Below are 21531 nucleotides of genomic sequence, written 5' to 3'. Positions count from 1 at the left end.
CAAAAAAGCACGTGGCTATGTTTACCAAACAAGAGCACGTGGTCGTGACGTCACGGTCACGTAGTATGCTGCTTCAGCATGCAAAGTTCAATGTCTACAACTACGTAGTAAACACTCTGCTATGTTCACAAAATTTTTACTCATAACTATTTTTTATGCTATAAGTTCGTGCACATAGGTTATGTTAAGATAGCAGCACACGTACAAGCGATGGTCACGTGCTCTAGTAGAAGATGCATGCATTATCAAAAGGTGATATGTACACGCTTTTAAACCTTGCTATTCTTACCGCTGCCATGTTCGCAAGATTTTCAAAGATCGCTATTCTTTGTGCTTTAAGTTCGTTCGCATAGGTCATGCTAAAGTAGCAGAGCAACACATGCGAACGTTGTACATTTTAGCGGGATGTGTTTAGTACGATAGTTGATGCATGCAAAATCGATAGGTGTTGTGTACACACTTTGAACTTGGGTATTATTTGTGCTTTAACTTCGTGCACATAGGTTATGTTAAGATTGCAGCACACACAAGCGATGATCGCACGCTCTGGTGGAAGAAGTTTAGTACAAGAGTTAATGCGTGCAAAATTGACAGATGTTGTGTACACGCTATTCTTTGTGCTTTAAGTTCACGCACATAGGTAGCAGCACACAATTGCGAACGTTGTACACTCTAGCGGTAGAAGTTTAGTACGATAGTCGATGCATGCAAAATCGATAGGTGATGTGTACACGCTTTGGAGCATAGCTATTCTTTGTGCTTTAACTTTATACACATACGTTAGCAATACACATATGCGATCGTTGTATACTCTGGCGGTAAAAAATAATCGATGCATGCAAAATCAATAGGTGATGTGTACACGCTGTTAAACATCGTTATGTTTGGTGCTTTAAGTTCGTGCGTATAGGCTATGCTAAGATAGGAGTACAATCTAGCGGAAGAAGTTCAGGGTGATGTGTACACGCTTTGAAACATGGTTATTCTTTGTACTTTAAGTTCATGCACATAGGTTATGCTAAGATAGCAGCACAATCTAGAGGAAGAAGTTTAGTACGAGAGTCGATGCTTGCAAAATCGATAAGTAATATGTACACGCTTTGAAACATGGCTATTCTTTGTACTTTAAGTTCATGGGTATAGGTTATGCTAAGATAGCAGCACAATATAGCGCAAGAAGTTTAGTACGATATTTGATGCATGCAAAATCGATAGGTGACGTGTACACGCTTTAAAACATGGTTATTCTTCGTACTTTAAGTTCATGCGTATAGGTTAGGCTAAGATAGCAGCACAGTCTAGCGTAAGAAGTTTAGTACGAGATTCGATACATACAAAATCGATAGTTGATGCGTACACGCTTTGAAACATGACTATTCATTGTACTTTAAGTTCATGGGTATAGGTTATGCTAAGATAGCAGCACAATCTAACGGAAGAAGTTTAGTATGATAGTCGATTCATGTAAAATCAATAGGTAATGCGTGCACGCTTTGAAACATGGCTATTCTTTGTACTTTAATTTCATGCGTATAGGTTATGCTAAGATAGCGGAAGAAGTTTAGTACGATATTTGATGCATGCAAAATCGATAGGTGACGTGTACACGCATTAAAACATGGCTATTCTCTGTACCTTAAGTTCATGTGTATAAATTATGCTAAGATAGCAGCACAAACTAGCGGAAGAAGTTTAGTATGATAGTCGATGCATGCAAAATCGATAGGTGATGTGTACACGCTTTGAAACATAGCTATTCTTTGTACTTTAAGGTCATGCGTATAGGTTATGCTAAGATAGCAGCACAATCTAGCGGAAGAAGTTTAGTACGAGAGTCGATGCATGCAAAATCGATAGGTAATGTGTACACGCTTTGAAACATGGCTATTCTTTGTACTTTAAGGTCATGCGTATAGGTTATGCTAAGATAGCAGCACGATCTAGCGGAAGAAGATTAGTGCGATATTTGATGCATGTAAAATCGATAGATGATGTCTACACGCTTTAAAACATGGCTATTCATACTGCTGCTCTGTTCCTAAGATTTTTAAACATAGCTAATCCTAATGCTGCTCTTAACGACGTAGAGCTAAGGACTGATTACGTGACCGTGACGTCACGACCACGTGCTCTTGTTTGGTAAACATAGCCACGTGCTTTTTTGACAGCTGTCTTCTTGACGAACCCTAACCTCACTTTGAAGGACAATAGAGCGTCGCTAACCTCACTGCTGCCATCTTTACGGCAGTAAACCCCAAGGCTGCCACCTTATGCATGTTATAGCGCGGAATTTAAAATCCAACAGCAGAACGTCGCTAACCTCACTCTTGCCATCTTGATGGGCTTAAACCTTACTGTTGCTACCTTAGTAATACGCTTTTGTGTTAGTTTACTGTTAATCGCTAAGCTGTTCGCATCATCGAAGTAGAGAGTAACAAATGTCGAGTAGATTTAAAGAAGAATCTGTTAGCAGAAGATAAAAGTCCGTCATGGAAAAACCTATTTCTAGGTATATTTGCGAAGAGTGTGGAAAAGCATTTTCCCGAAGCTATCACAGGAGACGTCATGAGATATCATGTAGGACAATTTTTCAATGCAAACATTGTAGAAGAGAGTTCAAGAACGCATACAACGCTCAACGTCATGAAGCCGCGTGTAATGTAGCTTCATCGGGAACAAAATACAAAGAGCTCAACCATATTCCAGCGAACACTGATTTATGTTTAAAAAGTACACCTCTGCGAGAGATTTTTAATTCTCCCTCGTTGTCTAGGCCTGCTGCAAGTTCTTGTTACTAAGCACAAACTTCAAGATAAAGAGAGGCAAGATCATGACTATGATAATAAGGATAATGATGTTGATCAAAACAGTAGTAAAGGGAAAGTAGAAGAAGAAAATTCATTGCCATTACAGCTTGATGATTTTACTTCATTTCCTAAGCCTACTACACGTTCTGTCGAAGTGCAAACATCTCAAGAAGAGATGCAAGGTAAAGAAGAAGGAAATTTCAACGCTTCATCGCTATCGAAACAAGTTAAGTTTGTACCTATAAACACTACTGCTGAAGCATGTATTACATCAAAACAAGTCCCTGCACATCAACTGTCTGCATATAGACTCAAAGTTCACAACAAGCCTCTGTTACCCTACGTAGATATAAGCTACTGTAAAGACCCCAACGTACTCGTAAAACGTTTACAACTGCTAAGAGCCTATCATGATGCTGGTTACACACAGTACAAAGAAGATATTTTTGAAATAGAGTATGAATTACGTCGTGTAGGTATTATTAAGTAAGCGCTTACCCTCACCTAAGTCATCCATCTGTAGTATATAGTCGATCGAGTAGCTATATTCGTATAGATTATTTCCCAACATTCTCCCTTCCTTAGGGTGTTAAATCCGCCTCTAGTTGTAGAGCCGGTCTCAAGCCCGGATAAAGAGAGGAGAGGCACCCTAGCCCTTTAGCCTATTAGCCCTTTAGCCCATTAGCCCTACAAGGAATGTGCGGTAATCTAATCTTCTTAGAACAAAGGTATCCCCTGACATGTTCTAAACACATGTTGTATCGAGTACAGTGTTCTATTATAGTCTTGATCACTTATTTAGTGTTCTAAACACTTCAATCAATGTTCCGATCACATGATAAAGTTAACGGCATAGAGTGCAGTGTTCGATTCTAGGCTTGTTATGTTTCTTTAGTGATTTGCAAGTCTAAACATGCATAATGACGTCATCACTGCAGCACGTGCTTACTCTAGCTATCCCGATGCAGGTTTAAACTTGTTCGATAGAGCTATGCCTTGACATAAGAGGAGGCCTTAACAGCTTATGTATAGCCGCTATTGTTTAAAGATAGCTGCTGTTAAGAAAAAGCACGTCGAATTTTTCAAATTACCCGCCACCACATTTCAAAGGTATGAGGTTTAGTGCTGTAAAGATACCTGCACGATGCAAAGCTAGCTTTCTTCATCAGAGCAGCCACCATCTTGTGTGAGCACCTCTAGACCGTATCATAAGGAGCTGTGTTTAGTCACCGTCTTGTCGCTGCTACCTTGCGCAAGCACCCCTAGGGAGTCTCATAAGAGCAGCAGCCATCTTGTGCAAGCGCTCTTAAGCTGCCTCATAAGAAGCTATGTATAGCCCCCATCTTGTAGAATTAGATAGCTGCCAATGCCAAAGGGCCTAAGTAGGGATCGAACCGTCGATCTCATCATTAGACTATGTTTTTCTTATGCTATCATGTTCCTGATACTGCAAACTTAGGTATCAGGTTTTGCTCTACGATGCACCGTTTTCGAGATATTTAACATTTTGCATTTAAGCCCCAAATTTAATGAATCGAACCTGCACGGCACGTTATACTCTCTACCATAGCTAAACCTGATCATGTTACGAAGACTTGCTTCAATACAAGCTAAAACAGAGCGAATGCCAAAGGGCCTAAGTAGGAACCGAACCGTTGATCTCATCATTAGACTATGTTTTTCTTGTTCCTCGTACTGCGAACCGAGGTACTGGGCAGAAATTCTTTTGTCCCTTTTGCTCTACGATGCACCGCTTTCGAGATATTTAACATTTTGCATTTAAGCCCCAAATTTACTGAATCGAACTAGCACGACACGTTAGCCTCTAAGCTAGCTTTCTTCATAAGAGCAGCAGCCATCTTGCGCAAGAACCCTTAAGGCGTCTCATAAGGAGACGTGTATAGCCGCCATTTTGTGTCCACCATCTTACGCAAGCATCCTTAGGGCGTCTCTAGCCATCTTGTGCAAGGACCCTTAAGCCGCCTCATAAGAGCAACCGCCATCTTGCGCAAGCATCCCTATGGCATCTCATAAGGAGCCATATATAACCGCCATCTTGCGCAAGCATCCCAAGGGAGTCTCATAAGAACCTATGTATAGCGGCCATCTTGCATAAGCACCTTTAAGGAGTCATGTATAGCCACCATCTTGTGCAATTAGCGTCGAGAGATGGCTGCTGTAGAATTTTTCTTTTTAAATTATCCGCCACCATATTTCAAAGGTATGTACCTAAAGAGTGTAGCACTGAGGTTTGCGATGTAAGATGGCGGATGACAGCTGACAAAATAGCGCGTGAGTTTGTTTACTAAACAGGAGCACGTGGAATTTTTCAATTTGCCGCCACCACATTTCAAAGGTATATAGCTAAAGATGGCAGCACGGTGCGCTCTTGATTAAAGATGGCGGATGACAGCTAACAGAACTTTTCAAATTGCCCGCTACTACATGTCATAAAGAGGGTAGCACGGTGTTCTGTGGATTAAAGATGGCGGATGACAGCTGACGAAATTGCCCGCATGATAGCAGCACAGTGCTCTATTGATTAAAGGTGGCGGATGACAGCTGTCAAAAAAGCACGTGGCTTTGTTTCAAAACAAGAGCACATAGAATTTTTCAAATTGCCGCCACCACATTTCAAAGGTATCTAGCTAAAGAGTGCAGCACTGTGCTCTGTTGATTAAAGATGGCGGATGACGGCTGTCAAAAAAGCGCGTGAGTTTGTTTCCAAACAAGAGCATGTAGAATTTTTGAAATTGCCGCCACCACATAGAGGGCAGCACGGTGCTCTCTTGATTAAAGATGGCTGCTGTCATGTGGAATTGCCTGCCACCACATTTCAAAGGTATCTAGCTAAAGAGGGCAGCACGGTGCTCTCTAGATTAAAGATGGCTGCTGTCAAAAAGCATTTTTCAAATTATCCGCCACCACATTTCAAAGGTAAGTAGCTAAAGAGAGCACCACTGTGCTCTATAGATTAAAGACGGCGGATGACAGCTGTCAAAAAAGCACGTGGATTTGTTTACCGATTCTAATCTCGCGCTAGTGAGGTTAAGTTGGTAGCACTAAGGTTTAGGCCCGTTAAGATGGCAGCACTGCGGATGACAGGTGACGAATTTGCAGCTACTGCGATAAAGAGGGCAGCACAGTGCTCTGTGGTTTAAAGATGGCGGATGACAGCTGTCAAAAAAGCACGTGGATTTGTTTATCTCGCGCTAGTTAGGTTAAGTTGGTACTACTGAGGTTTAGGCCCGTCAAGATGGCAGTACTGAGGTAAGCGATGCGTTGTTGTCTGTCAAAAAGCACGTGGCTGTCAAAAAAACACGTGGATTTGTTTACCTATTCAAATCTCGCGCTAGTTAGGTTAAGTTGGTACTACTGAGGTTAGCGATGCGTTGTTGTCGATGATAGCTGTCAAAAAGCACGTGGCTTTGTTTACAAATTCAAATTTCCTGCGGGTGGTGGAGGAGACCTCTGGGAGGCCTCTGGCTATGGTGGTGGTGGAGGAGGCCTCTGGGAGGCCTCTGGCTGTGGTGGTGGTGGAGGAGGCATCTGGGAGGCCTCTGGCTGTGGTGGCGGTGGAGGTGGCCTCTGGGAGCCTGCGGTGGCGGTGGCACTAGAACCCGCCTATTATACTACTGAAGTTGAACAATGTTTTAAGGGGGGTGAGGCTACTAGCATACAAGAAGGAATCTATTGTCGATACCAGCACGCTTATAAGAGACTACTTGTGACTGAGTGGGATGCCGGGCGTTCTGGACATACTGGGTGGGGAGGGGGGGTGTTTCTTGGTTGGGGGTGAACAGGGGCTGATAGTCCTGTTCGGGGTGGTCATTACCCCTGCCAGGTGAAATAGATGGCTGAGGTCAGCGCAACACAATGTCTCTACCCGGACAGCTAACACGCAACTCCCTGACTCTATTTTTTCTGACGTATACCCCCATTTTCTTTTGTTTGTGGAGACTTAAGTCTCGGGGCACATTTTAAATTTCTTTCTTGTTCAGTTCTCGAGCCCAGAGCCAAAACTCTAAAGAATGAGTAAAGTATCGTAATAAATATTTAAAATCCTTTATACTGCTGCTCTAAAGGCTATCGAGTAAACCCGCAGTTGCAAATTAGTCAAAACAGTTATCAAGAATGCGCTTGTTCTTTTTTCGAACGACTGTACAACTAAATTATAAACTACGTTACAGAAGATTCAGAAAAAAAATTCTCAAGGAAGTATCATTCCCTAAAGCCGGTATTGTTACCTGTGAGCGAAATCGAAATACCTCAGGGGCCAGCTTGCTCGGTGCTTTAGAGGGCAGAGTGGACCTGAGTGAAGAACAGGCGCGAAGTTCGTGACTTAATGCGAACTGAAACTCAGTGGTGGTCCACGTTACACTCACACCACGCACGCCACGTTCAAGCCCACTCGCTATATAAGCTTTCATTCAACATGCAAGATAGTTCAGCACAGGGTAGGCCATCGACGTCAAGAAGTCTCAACCCTTCTTAGGAAGAACATTATTTAATAGTAGAACAAAATGAAACAGTAAAATGTTTAATTTACCTACATCTTCATTGCAGAATGTTATACCTCTCAGCATTCACTCTATACCTCTTACCTTTAAATCATTAGAAAATGACTAATCATGTCGTCCTGGTCTGCCTCGACTTCTCTTACGCTTCATGGGCGAGTCCATTATGCTCCTACATGACCCATCCTACCAAACTGAGCAGTAGTTTAGATTAGATACCAGTACCGGTTTCACTTTAGCGATCCTCACCTGGGCTGTTTGGGAAATAAGTATAAGAATAATAAATATAGATGTTAGTGATGATGATGATAATAATAATAATAATAATAATAATAATAATAATAATAGATATTAATTTAAAAGTGGCATTCGTATGATTAGTCAGTTTATAAATGTTAATTTGGTATGAATTTAACTCGCTGTGTGTTGCACCGTGGCTGTGTGTCCGTTTTTTAATAAGCTTTGTTTCAGCGGCAGGTGGTAGACCTGAATGGTCACCCATCCGGGTACTGATTATGCCCAATGCTGCTTAACTGCAGGAGTAGCGGTGTCAGTATCAGTGGGCCCTGTCGCTGTTATTACACGAGAACCTTATTAATTCTCGCGTGCCGGCTGTTATTGGCACTATAATTTTGAAAAAACGTACAGCACGTATTTTGCAGCCTGTGTGGGCGTCCTGTCCGTTTCCAGTGCTTCTGTAAAGGTATTGGTGGTTTCTCTTTGGGTAGGTTTGACGTTTGGTTGAGGTTTTAGCATTGTGGGATTGGTTTTGGTTTGACCTGGCGAGGTGGTTGAGAAAGCTGGTATTTGAGGTTAGAAGGCCGCTTGAGTGGCTGGGTATAGGAAGTGAGAATTTTCATGTGACTTGGTGTGGGTACGTGATTGCTTGATTTTTTTTATTTTTTATTTTATATATATATATATTTTTTTAGGTGTTTGGTTCAGGGTCTCGGCTACTCGATCCACCGAGGTGGCCTCGAGAGAGGGGGATTTCTGTTTGGTACTTGTTGAAGTGGAGGGTATTTGGGGTCGGGGGTGGGAGGGCATGGTCCTTTAGGGAAAGGGCACCCGCCGAAGAGGGAACGATCCGCCCCACCACATGTTCCGGATCGCCACGCATCGGCCGTAACACGAGCAGGTCGGGACACGCTCCCGAATGCAGGCTACCACATCCCTTCGGGGTTTCATAAATTTGGGGGAGAGGTCGCAGGTACTTGGTCTTTCCCCTTGACCTAGGGAGGGAGGATCCACCTTGCAGGGCAAACTGCAATAGTGGGGACCAGGGATGAAGTTCCATGGTACTGGGTGTTTCCCCATAGGGCCTTGAACGGCACGGGGGGGGGGGGGGGGTCGCTTGAAACACCAGAAACGCCTGAGTGGTCAAACGCACTTGGCGGACGGACCAAGTGGCAACCCGTTGCCTGCGTCGTGACAGGGCTAGTATTTTTAAGTGGTTAACGCCACTGACAAGCCACGAACACAGGTCACCGGGCCGCCCTGACAAATTGCTATTCCAGCGTACTTGAGTCTGGAATTACGATGTTGGTAATTGTTGTATCCTATTCGTTCCGCGAGGCCCATACTCCAAATAATAATAATAATAATAATAATAATAATAATAATAATAATAATAATAATAATAATAATAATAATAATAATATCATGCACAAAGGATTCGTATGGTAACATTATCTCCGTGTACCTTCACTATACTACTGTATGTATGAAGCCTCTAAGCTGCTCCGTTCCCCATCAGTAGGCAGCCGACACGAGCGGAGCAAGCAGTGAGGAATGTACTCAGCCATGGGGTTGACAAGAATAATACGGTATTGTTCAGAATTCAGTAAGAAGTATTTCCACGAACTTGTCGTAAGACCTGGCATTTATACGAACGTCCAATTCTTTTATCTCTCTCTCTCCATGGAAGTTAGACCAAATGCGGTTTAAGACCAATGGAAATCCTAATATCATATAACTTTATTTTAAAAAAGGTCACTAGTACAGATATATTTTGTAATACGAAACGTATACAATCAGCAGATCGAGCACTCTTACGAAATAAGTACGATATATCAAATGACTTTCACGGGAAGTACCAAGGAAGACGATGACGTATCTTATACAGGGTTGCCTTTGAGCCGGTGCATTCAATCAAGGTTTTGTAGAATTTGTTCATAAATTCCACATTATTTTGTGAAAATAAACCCTAGTTCTAGCAATTATTTATATCTGAAGATATTTTACTATTTATTCATGTTTATGTTACCAGGTATCGGCGGGAGTTCAAATTGATAAGATGTTCATCGAGGGATCCTACACAATACGATTTTTCTTGTCAAGATCGCAAGGTAAATTCAATGTTTCCCTCGATAATGTACAAACTGAAGGCATGGTGAAGCTTATGGTTGGTCGTGATGGCAAACTACAAGCTGATAACATCGATATGGACTTCACCTACTCCAATATGAAGGTCAACCTGGAGAATTCTGCGCGTAGCAGTGTAACCAACAGTTTCATCAGTGGGATGATCCCGTTCGTCATAGATGGACTTAAGCCTTACATCCTCAGAGAGGTCAACCGGGATGTTCGAGCAGATATAAACAAACAGATAGCTGAACTGCCACACATGTTCCCCAATTCAATATCGCCACTGGACTTCATGATATCGGACGCGCGAAGGCTAGTCCAATTTATGGGGTACGATCCCTATAAACTCCCTGACTATACCTACACAGCAGGAATGACGTACATGCATTTGAGTCATATCTGGGTGATGGGGCTTGCTTCTTTCCACAGAGTAGGTAACATAACTGTTGGTTTCGAGAAACACGTGATGAAGACTGGTATTCACGTCGGTACACTAAAACTAGGGGGCCGTTGCCACTGGGAAGCAAGCACGTTAGGTGGTTATCTCACCCGAGCCGGCGCGGCCCAATTTACTGTCGATTACATGCAGGTACATGCGATGCTTAGTCAGCCTTTAGATACGAGACAGCACCCCAAACTTGAAAATTTCGATGTTAAACTCGGAGATTTTGAGATTAGAGTGGCAGGCACCGGTACGTTCGACTATGTCATCGAGCTCATTGCTAACCTACTTCCCAATCTGCTTCGATACCACATTACGAGTGCTATCGAGACGAAAGTCAGGGCAAGTATCCAAGAGGCGCTAGATCGGGTAGATATGGAAGAGCTAATCGAAGAGAGGTTGCAACAGCTAGAGCGAATGACAGAAGAATGATCTCCAAATACCTGCCTTTGTAAACCTGTCAGGTGGAGCTCCTACAACACTATAGGGCATATGAGCGTTCCCACACCTCTTCGAAGGACTAATCATCTGCAGGGGAAGAACACGAGGTAACGCACGATCAACCCGCCTGAAAAGTATCCCTCTCAAATACAGAGCGGATGGCGAGGTCTCGATAGTATTACGGGCAAAAGAAAACACGCACAATGATGTGTACGGATGTCCTTTGCTTGGTATTTACGTTGATTCCCGCAGCTGTTTTTCAATGCAACTGGCCTCCGCTGGAAATGATTCGCGACTGAAAAGCCTCTTAGTATTCGTAACTCTGACAGTAAGGACTCACAAATATTCGCAAGTAAATGTCATACTGTAAGTATTCCATGCCTAAAATGTTGTCTAATTTCCAACCAAATTAAAATACGTCCTTCGAAATAATTCTTCTGCGAAAACTCATTTTGTGACCTACTGTAAGAACATCACTATTTTGCAAATTTCATTTGCGGATTTAACGAAGTGCAATTTATATTTTGGAAAACTACGTGAGATTGGTTATCTCGTCTGAATTATATCATTTCATTTTAATAAAGTGGATACCGCTCCAAAAGCTCATTCGCGATGAATGCCCAGTACTGGGAGACCCATAATTATCCGCTTCAAAAGCACAATATAATCATCAACCGAACTCTATTGTGCTCTGTATTCAGTGATCACTATAATAGGTCAAATGTGAACACTGATCAGTTACTGGCAATTAGATGACGCAAATAGGACTGGATTTTGCTACTAGCTATGATTACTGGGCTAAAATAAACAATTATATGCAAGTTTCATTCTGAGAAAGAGTGATCATAGAATGGTTATTCGACTGCAGAAACATTTTATTAACAGTCAATGACAAATTCGTTTCCAGTTCATCCACTGTATGGTATCAACAGCTCTGGGTTTAGAATGTGAGTGGTACAGTAAGCGTGCGTATGGCCAGTCGTTATGATAACGCAATGCAAGTCTAAGCTGTAAGTAGATAGCAAGTAATTGTACCTCACAAAAATCACGTAAGTCTGTCAGAGCAGAGCCATGTGTTAAAAGAGGAAAAGAAAACTTTCTCCAGGAACAGAACCAGCGGCATTCATGCATTTATAGCGAACGCGCTCATGAACGGTGGCCAGTGTGGTAGCAGCTGTGGGCCGACAGGTGGGCCCGTTCCAGCTGTTGCCTGCATATCGCACACTAACTGCCTGACTGTTTCCTTTCATTTACCAAATTAACTCGACACACTGCCCATCGACAATTCAAACTGATTATATTTTAGCTCAATTAATGCACGTTAATATAAAGTCAGAAGTAATGTATTACAAAGAATACAAGACGCAGAGTAGGTGAGTTTGTAGTCATAACTTCCTATAGTCTGAAATGATGAAGTTGAGTGTCTTAGAATCTGTCGCTTTTAAAATAATTCGGAAAGTAAAGGAAGTAGTTACATAAGAATATCACAGATAAACATATTATAAAAGAAAGGAACTGAATCAGGGAAGCTCACTTATACCGAACAGTTTGTCCACGTTCTCTTCAGTAGGAGATGCTGTTGTTGACTATTTCTCCTAAAACCTAAGTCGCCAACCACCTGTACTGACACACAGATCAAGTACTGTACATTAAGGTAACAATGATCGTTTTACCTTGTCCTATATTCCACCTGTCTAATGTCTAACAGCTCAACATTCTTTTCTCAATACAAAAGGTTGCCGACCTCAATTTAAAAGTTATTTAGAAGTACACGTACTCGTGTTCGCGATCTACTTCATTCCGCTAAGTCACTTACTATTCATGATTGTTTCGGGATTAATACCGTGTTAATTTGTCTGCTCTGAAGTGGCATTAAAGGACACTATAATTAACGCACGTTTGCCAGTATTTCTCTGACGCACTGGATGAGTCATTCCTGTTTGTAAGATAATTTTCCTACTTCAGGAAGCAATTTGAGTAAAGCACCTGCAGTACTGTTTCCTCTCAGTTACCTAGTCTCCTCAATCTTTCTACATGGCTGCGCAGTACAGTGGGGTTTACGGAATCTTGCCGATATGGAAACAATGGTTTATGTTGGCAGTGGAATGTTAAAGGCCTCTGCCCTATCTAGGGCCAGCCCCGTATCTGTTGACTGGTAGACTACCGTCACCCTTGCTTCGCAGAGTAGAGAGGGGTCTTAGATAACTAAACGATCAAGTTGTGAAAATTTGATAGACTGGGAACCTTTACAAATATTCAAAATTAATTACATCCCCAGTGGTTTGCTAGAAAGCAATCCCTTCCATTTAGTGCAAAATAGTGTGCCTGCTTCCCATTGGGATGAAACCGCTTCAATATTAGGCTATAAAATTTAGCATATAATTTGCAATTCCTAGTTTTATTAATTTATATGACATTAAACTCACCTCACGTAAATATAGTTCGTCGTCGAAGAAATGGCAACAGAACTAATCTAATAAATCATAATTATACATTCTTAGGTAAAGAAAATGTGTATAACGAATATGACTACAGGACCTGACAATACTATGGTCAATCTCGCTCCGCCGCGAGCTCTCCCGACACCCCCCCCCCCCCTCGATCACTCAATTTATCTCTCTCTCTCTCTTACCCCTCCCCTTTCACTTGTCAACTAGAACCGACTTTTGTTTATAGGTTAGGATTTATGTACCAGAATGTACTTCAAACGAATAAGAGACTGCTTCCCCAAGGGGCTGGTTTGGCCAACGAATGTTAAGGAGGTTCTGCCAACATTACTATGAAGCTAGATGCATCGGCACGATTCCGTGTTCTCGACTGAGTACCACGTCAGAGAATCTGAGGTTTGTTGCGGAAAGGAAACATGAATATTCTCAATAAAATATGACATTTAGTTACTCCTAACTGCTCATAACGAGTTAATTTAGAAAATTTCATTTTCTAAACATAAAGATAACTTTGTGCCCATTTACAGTACGACTGATGAAGGACTATATGATGAACATATCAGTTCTTTACTTTATGTTTTAAGCAACGCTGGCTTGTTATTGACTAGAATTGTAAAGTATTATTTTGTTACATGGTTGTAAATAGTGTACAGTCTCGATTGTGATTTTGTACTTTTGTAAGAAATAAAGTATAATCAATATGATATTAATCATTATCCGCTTCATCAAAATCACCATAGGTACACACTTCTGAGCAAGTGAGTTTGAACAACTAAATTCACATCAAAATTAAAGTTATCGTTGATAGGCTACAGGTAAGGAAAAATATTATAGTTTCATGGTAAATATTTTGTTTGGTTGCGCTAATTCCAGTACATGTAAACAGGTCTTACGTTTGGCTCTCCTGATACTGTTACAGGCCTACAATGGTTCACCAGTAGCTGCAACTTCCATTGCTGGCCGGCTTTCCACACTTGACATTTCCGATGCAAAGTTCCCCACATGACGTTTTTATTACCTAAGCAGTATCCTTATGAATTAAGATAATATTACTCCAAACCCAGCACCTGATAACTACAGTTACTCTTCTCTTTCCACTGATAATTATAATGTTAAAAATTGAGAAATGAAAGATCACAAGTACAACTTATAAAAGTACTGTATACAGTTCGTTCGAATCCAACCATTCGTGAACAGGTAAGTCTCAGGGAAACAACACGAACGATTAAAAACAAAGACGCAATTGGTACAATTTGTATTACATTGTTTAGTCACGATTCAATACCTTGGGAGAAGTCTTTCTTATCGAGATTAATCTTTCATGCATTGCTTCTGAAAATGCTTCTATGTTAATAAACTGGCAATGAAAAAATCAGAAAATTACAGTAGAACACATTCCCGTAATGGGCTGGAACGAGAGAGTAAGATCTATATGAGCAGACTGTACAAGTGGATCAATTTGTTAAAAATGTGCTTCTTAATCTCAACTTGACAACTGAACTACGATGTATTTCGTTAACATTCTGTAGCTTACATCCATTATAACTGTGACAAAGGTTTAATGACATTCACGAGAAGGGCAATCGCACAAAAGGTAGAGAAAATACAGTATGTCCTTTCCTTCACACTAGTAGCTTTTGAACCGCTCAGCACGGTTTCTGCTACCGGTCTATGATGTGATAATACACGGAGGAAAGAATGTCATAGAACGCAGGAGACGGGCTGATCCATTAAGAATTCAGCTTAGCACAAAGCAGCAGCGGGAGTTTGTGATTAAGCGCTGCTCATCTACTCTCTATAAGTAGCAAATTACTTATTCACCGCAGACGACAAGCGCGTGCGGATAAAGACGGTTTCGCCAAGCAGACGCTTTCTCTGTGGGAGGACTCAATTAGAACACAGACAAATGCACTCGTTAACCGCACTGTAGATTGTAGCAATGTTTCAAAAACAAGCATCGCCAGTTGCAGGTCTTTCAATTTGTCTCCCATAGGCGACCTGCGTGTCGTGATGAGGATGAAATGATGGTGAAGACGGCACATACACGAGTCCCCGTGACAGCGAAATTAACCAATTATGGTTAAAATTCCCGGCCCTGCCGGGAATCGAACCTGGGACCCCTGTGACCAAAGGCCAGCACGCTAACCATTTAGCCATGGAGCCGGACTAAAATATTAATGATGAAATCACACAGCTTCATAGGCTGTGGCATAAGGACTGATAAAGTAATTTGTTACTGTGTGTTCATATTTGTGTACCTTTGCATCAACATGGTGCTTGAAGAGATGCTACATTTATCATAGTCTATTTTCTTTTGTTTAAGCTTATTCGAGTAAAACATCACGTTTTGCTACGGAAGCGATGCATTCGGTGTTATTTTGCTTCATCATTGTTCATAGGAGAGTTAAGCACGTTAAGCCCCTAAAAATAAATGCCTATTAGTTTATACTTCATTGCTTATGGCAACCTTTAAAGTAATTATTTATTTTTCTGGTACACGGTGATTATATTGTTCGACACATTTTATACAAACGCCGTGTTGAACACAATGAATAATGTACGTCCTTATATGAAAGTATAATTATAAATGCATTGTGCAGAGTACGTAGTTATGAACGTCTAAAGCCGGGTCCTCACTTGTATCAGAGCAGCCCATGCGTTTATTCTATGTGTGTGGCAATCGTGTAATTGTAGTGTCTGATGGCCATGATTGTTAAGGCATCAAGTCTTTAGGTCTAACACCATAGTTAACTGGTTGGAGTCCCGTTGGTGGATAACATTTTCACCATCAGAATTTTGGTTAGCAGGGTAGGAGAGGTGGTGGTGGTGGTGATGGTGGTGGTGGTATATAATTTGTAATCGCTAGATTGTGCCAAAGCCTGAGTTAAATTCCAAAACCTCTCCCCAGTGCTCGTATGGAGTAAGAGCATACGAGGCTGACAATGGCAATTAGACTGTCGGATGGGGATGATAAGCCTTGAACATACCCCTTCGTGTTCCTCAACTCGAGTAGGCTACGTACCGACATCGGGTTTCGCCCTCTCCCTACCTCATTATTATCATGATCACACACCCAGACGCGCGGGTTGCTCGTGGGAATCAATTAGAAAGACCTACACTACGCATATAGGGAATATGCCACCGCAACATTTGCGTGCGAACTGAAATGAAAAATCATGGAAAGCCATTTCAAGGATAACCGATGGTGGTAACAAACCAAAGGGTCTGAAAATTTCTCGGAAATGAACGATTACAAAGATCGTAAAAATCGACAGGCATAAAGCTGCAAGAGCAATGTACAGTACATTCAAATACGTTAGCTCCGTGTCGGTAGATTTACCGGCACGTAAAAGAACTCCCGCGGGACAAAATTCCGGCAACTCAGCGTTAGTTAGTGGGAAGAAAACCAATAACATTATTTATTGAGTTGAATTTACCTCCCATAATTCCATAACAACGGAAAGGTGGTAGGTTGTGAAACGTTCTAAACACAGAACCACTGGAAATGTCTTCAAGGATATCAGAAGCCGAGATAAGAACCAATATTCTCCCTATTTATCACAAGTACAATCAGCACACTGGTCAACCCTTCAATGAGTTGAATTCTCAGGCAAATCATTTTACAACGAGAGGTAAAAATATTAGAGTTCGTGGAAGGTATAAATAGTTTACAGAGTAAATAGGTGGCCATATTACTATCCAGACTTTTTTTAAACTTACTTAAATCAAACGGTTCTTAATCATTGCATGTAAGGCAGTAATACTTCGCAAAAGTGAAATAACTTTCTAAGCACTCTTGAAAACAATTTTTGCTATTTCATTAATTTAGGAAAACTTTCGAATCAGATGAGTCGAACTCATTTTCTAAGTTCTCCAGCAGCTCCAGAAGGCAAATTTATCACCGTGACAACCAGAGAGCACCTTGTTCATGCCTGTGTAGCTTTACATGCTGAAAGATAAATGTATCATATTTGCGTGCTTCTCTTAAACTACCATTACCTCCTCAGAATTTACGACTATAATTCAGGGAGTGCTTACAAGTCAAATCCAATATGCATCATTTAAGTTGAGAAATTGCAGGTATTACGATATCAGCTACAGCATAGTAACAAGAAGAACTGCCAGCTTCGTATAAGAAAACTCTTTGAACTTCCGTAAAATATTGCTGAAAGCTTAGGTATTTATCCTTCAAAACGCGACGGGTGACCATGGACTTCGCAACAATAGCATCATCACAGTTGCTAATAAAATTATAGAGTTGAAATGGCTGCTGTCTCTGGCGACGCAACAAGTCATGTTGTGGTGGTGATTATTGATTTAAGGGAACAGATCACATCAGGGGCGTATCGTTAGGGTCTTTAAGGGGCCCCGCAGACTCTTCGCGACAAATATATATATATGTCACTCTGCACGAAAACGATCTGGGCGGTTTTACAGAATCAGTTCAAATAGGTTTTTCTTTTACAATTTGCACGTAGAGCGATTGCCACTAGATTGCATCTAGGAGCAGTTTATTGTGTTGACTGTAACACGCCACAGCTGTAAAGAAATGCTTGCCCTTGGCGTCTCTCGCAACACCTTTCTCAGAAAAGACTTGTACCAAGTTATTTAAAAATAATTGCAGCAGTGTAAATTGATATCAAAATATCGTATTTTAGTTGGAAAATGTTACTTTCTTGTTGTATAGTCTACCTGAGATCGTATTACGCATACATTTTGCAGAGCATGTACCTATTGTCACATATTTATTCGACAACAAGGTGTATGCCAATAAGTAAATCGTGTATTAACAATCAGACAACTCAGTTTCGAACGCGCTTTTTTTTTTTTTTTTTTTTTTTGTTGCTAGTTGCTTTACGTCGCACCGACACAGATAGGTCTTATGGCGACGATGGGACAAGGAAGGGTTAGGAGTTGGAAGGAAGCGGCCGTGGCCTTAATTAAGGTACAGCCCCAACATTTGCCTGGTGTGAAAATGGGAAACCACGGAAAACCATTTTCAGGGCTGCCGACAGTGGGGTTCGAACCTACTATCTCCCGAATACTGGATACTGGCCGCACTTAGGCAACTGCAGGTATCGAGCTTGGTCGCGCGCGCTTTCTTTGCTTATCAGTTATGCGGTTTGTTATTTTTCACACTTTATTTGAACAGTATTTTATTTAATTTTGTTCGTATATTTTTCTGTGTTTCAATCGAATAAATTATTATAACTGAGACCGGTATCTGTTCTTTTGTTATCTATATATATAAAATAAGAGTTTTGTCTGTACATTGCTCAGAATTTGAAAATAATGGTATTTCTGTATTGGTCATGTCCATAGTAACAAGAAAATGCACTTTTTGCTTTTCCGTAATTTCTGTCTGTCTGTCTGTCTGTCTGTCTGTCTGTCTGTCTGTCTGTCTGTCTGTCTGTCTGTCTGTCTGTCTGTATGTATGTACACGCATCACGAGAAAACGGTTGAAGAGAATTTAATGAAAATCGGTATGTGAAGTCGGGGGATGAGCCTCTACAATCTAAGCTATAAATCATTTTACTCACGCTGAGTGAAATGGTAGTTTAGGGGAAGGCCTAAAATTGAATTCTCAACTATTTATGTTATTAGTGGTCTAATGAAAATCGGTATGTGAAGTCGGGGAATGAGCCTTTACAATCTAGGCTATAAATCATTTTACTCACTCTGAGTGAAATGGTAGTTTAGGGGAAGGCCTAAAATTGAATTCTCAACAATTATGTTATTAGTGGTCGTATTTTAAGGAAAATGGGTATTCAAAGTTGGGGAATAAGCTGCTACAATCTAGACTATCAATAATTGTATTCACGCTGAGAAAAATGGTAGTTTAGGGGAAGGTCTAAAATGTAATTCTCAAATATTGTTATTAGTAGTCTTATCCTGATGAAAATCGGTATGTAAAGTCAAGAAATAAGTTGCTATAGTCTAGGCTGTAAATTATTTTATTCACGCTGAGTGAAATGGTAGTTTAGGGGAAGGCCTAAAATGAAATTCTCAAATATTTCTTATTAGAAGTGTAATCGATGAATGATACATAACTAAGGTTATATAATATTAAATTTCCTATTATTCACGTCTTATACATTGTTACCGTACTGGCTATGATCACAAAGATATTCATGTATTTGGATTTTTGTTACTAAGTCCATATCAGCACCGAGTAACTAGAAAATGGGTAAACAGTACTTAATGAAAATCGGTGTGTAAAGTCGGAGAATAAGAAACTACAGTTTAGGGTAAAAAATATTTTACAAATCACGGAGTTGAAAGAAAACTAAATGTGAAGGCCTACAATATAGAAAGCTCATAACATTGATCAACAATACCATTACATTGACCATTGTTCGCCGTGATGTGCTTTGTGTCTTCTGTTGCCCCTCATCTCCGGTAGATAGGATTACTGCTGCGTACACAGTATTTTTATTTGATTTACGTCGCACCGACATAGATAGGTTTTATGCCAACGATGGGATAGGAAAGGGCTAGGAGCGTCTTAGGCCTTAATTAAGGTAGAGGCCCAGCATTTGACTGGTGTGAAAGTGGGAAACCACAGAATACCATCTTCAGCACTGCCGACAATGGGGTTCGAATCCACTATCTCTCGGATGTAAGCTCACAGCTGCGCACCGCTAACCACACGGTCAACTCGCCCAGTCGTACAGAGTGTAACAGCCTGCCTGAATATTGATGGGAAGTAGCTGGGGAGTTAGATAACTTTCTTCTTTAGCATGCCATTCCCCTGGTTTATAAATTTTCTGATACTACTGGTACGTAACACACTGGATCATCATAGCATTCGGGCTATTCAATCCCTACTCTGAGGCACTGATTGGAATGAACAGTGTGCATATTTAATGGAATCATGGCAGATGAGTGTTCATGGCAATCTGAGGCCTGGTCATCCCAGCTCTGGAACTTTGGACTATTAGATTGGCTCCGCAATCTAACCGCAGCACTGTTCGTTAAAAGTGATAAAACGTGCGGCTTTCCATTTGATCGAGTATTTTATATGATAGCATTGTTTTTAATCGCTACATTCATACTTACGTTTTTGTAATGACCTATGTTGATTTCAGTTAGGAAAACCACAAAGTCAGTCTTTTTGAGAATCCCGTAGCGAAGCACGGGTACATCAGCTAGTTGAAAATAAAAAACAAAGTTACGCACAAACATGTAAGTGGTGTGTGGTTGGCAGTTCAGAAGCTTAGCCGTTAAACCACGGAGGCAGTCAAAATAACCCTATTAAACTAATAATCTTACAATAACGAACAATCCCTTTCTTCATATAACTTAACAATTATATTACATTACTTCTACTTGCTATAATTAAACCGTAGGTTTTACATTTTATTTGAGGGTGCCTGCAGTTTTATTTTGGCAGGTGGGCCCGTATTACATTCGTTACGCCCCTGGATCACATACAAGTAACATTACAATCTGCAGCGGTGCTCTAACAATGTTCAGTTAAGAAGTTCCTATGAACGAACACTCGTAAATGCTTGCTACACCAAATTCTCGGTCGGGAGGGTCTATGTCACTCTACGTTAACAGCAGACCTTAATAAATATAATAAATCAAGAGGCTTAACATGCGTTACCTTCTCAATAACAAAGTGTATCTGTCCTTACGAATGATTGCAGGGACAAATCGCATGGTTTCTTTCCTCAAACTTAATTTAGGCGTTGATTGTCCCGTGATAAAATGTTAGGCTATAACCTATAATTTCATTTTCAACTTTATGGTTAAAAGTACATCTCTAAATTATAAGCAACAGCAGATTTATGGAATGGACGATAAGCAAAGTTGTGATTATAATGCGATAATTATTTTTCCTTTCTAATAAAACTACGCCAATCCCCTTCCAGCTCTACTTAGGCCCTACTGGCTAGACGAGAAATCAAAATTTAGCATATTATAAATATAATGAAGGTGAGTACAATTTTGGAAACTAATCTGTAAGGTTCGACAGGAAGGGAAATTCACCACATTATCTTGGGACGGCCGTGTCTTCACTGGAAAGGAGTGATAACCCAATACGTACGGAAGCGGAAATGTCGCTACGGCAAACTGCATGACATCCGGTGATGTGATGACAATCGCCATTCGTTGAATAAAACGTAACATAGCACCTAATTTCTTGTAGATGTGTTGTGTGCAGAGTCATATTAACCTGGTAATGCGAGTAGCAGAAAATAATATGTATTATAAATCTTCCCTTAATTATTCAAATGATAGTCAAAATATTGTTTACCATCTGACAAGGCACTCACGAAGATATTAACCTCTGCCCATGTTGAAATACTCTCTTAACAACTTGAGAAACTTTCGGCCGTCATCACAATTTTTTTTTCTTTTTTTTTTGTACAGGCCGATACTCTCTAAAATGCGACCATTTGTCCCTTTCATTTTCTCGACACGTTTCGTTAGTGTACATAGTATATAAAATCATTCGCAGCAACACGTTCCTATTTAAATTATATACTGTAGATCTGTTGTTA

The 21531-nt window shown here is 40.8% G+C and overlaps 2 protein-coding genes across 2 annotated transcripts in view; one reads left to right on the top strand and one right to left on the bottom strand.

Moving 5' to 3' along the window:
* The window catches only part of LOC136858326 (uncharacterized), a 34463-nt gene extending 20732 nt beyond the window's left edge, over nt 1–13731 (top strand). Inside the window, exon 3 of the mRNA XM_067137776.2 lies at nt 9594–13731. Within this exon, the coding sequence (XP_066993877.2) occupies nt 9594–10565 (972 nt within the window). The 3' untranslated portion in view covers nt 10566–13731. The remainder of the gene's footprint in view (nt 1–9593) is intronic.
* The window catches only part of CenG1A (Centaurin-gamma-1A), a 528156-nt gene that overhangs the window by 397978 nt on the left and 108647 nt on the right, over nt 1–21531 (bottom strand). The gene's annotated exons all lie outside the window — the stretch shown is intronic.

Source organism: Anabrus simplex, chromosome 1 (genome assembly GCF_040414725.1).
Source record: "Anabrus simplex isolate iqAnaSimp1 chromosome 1, ASM4041472v1, whole genome shotgun sequence".
Lineage (NCBI taxonomy): Eukaryota > Metazoa > Arthropoda > Insecta > Orthoptera > Tettigoniidae > Anabrus > Anabrus simplex.
The sequence above is the reverse complement of the archived record's forward strand: the minus strand, read 5'-3'. Positions and strand labels throughout refer to the sequence as shown.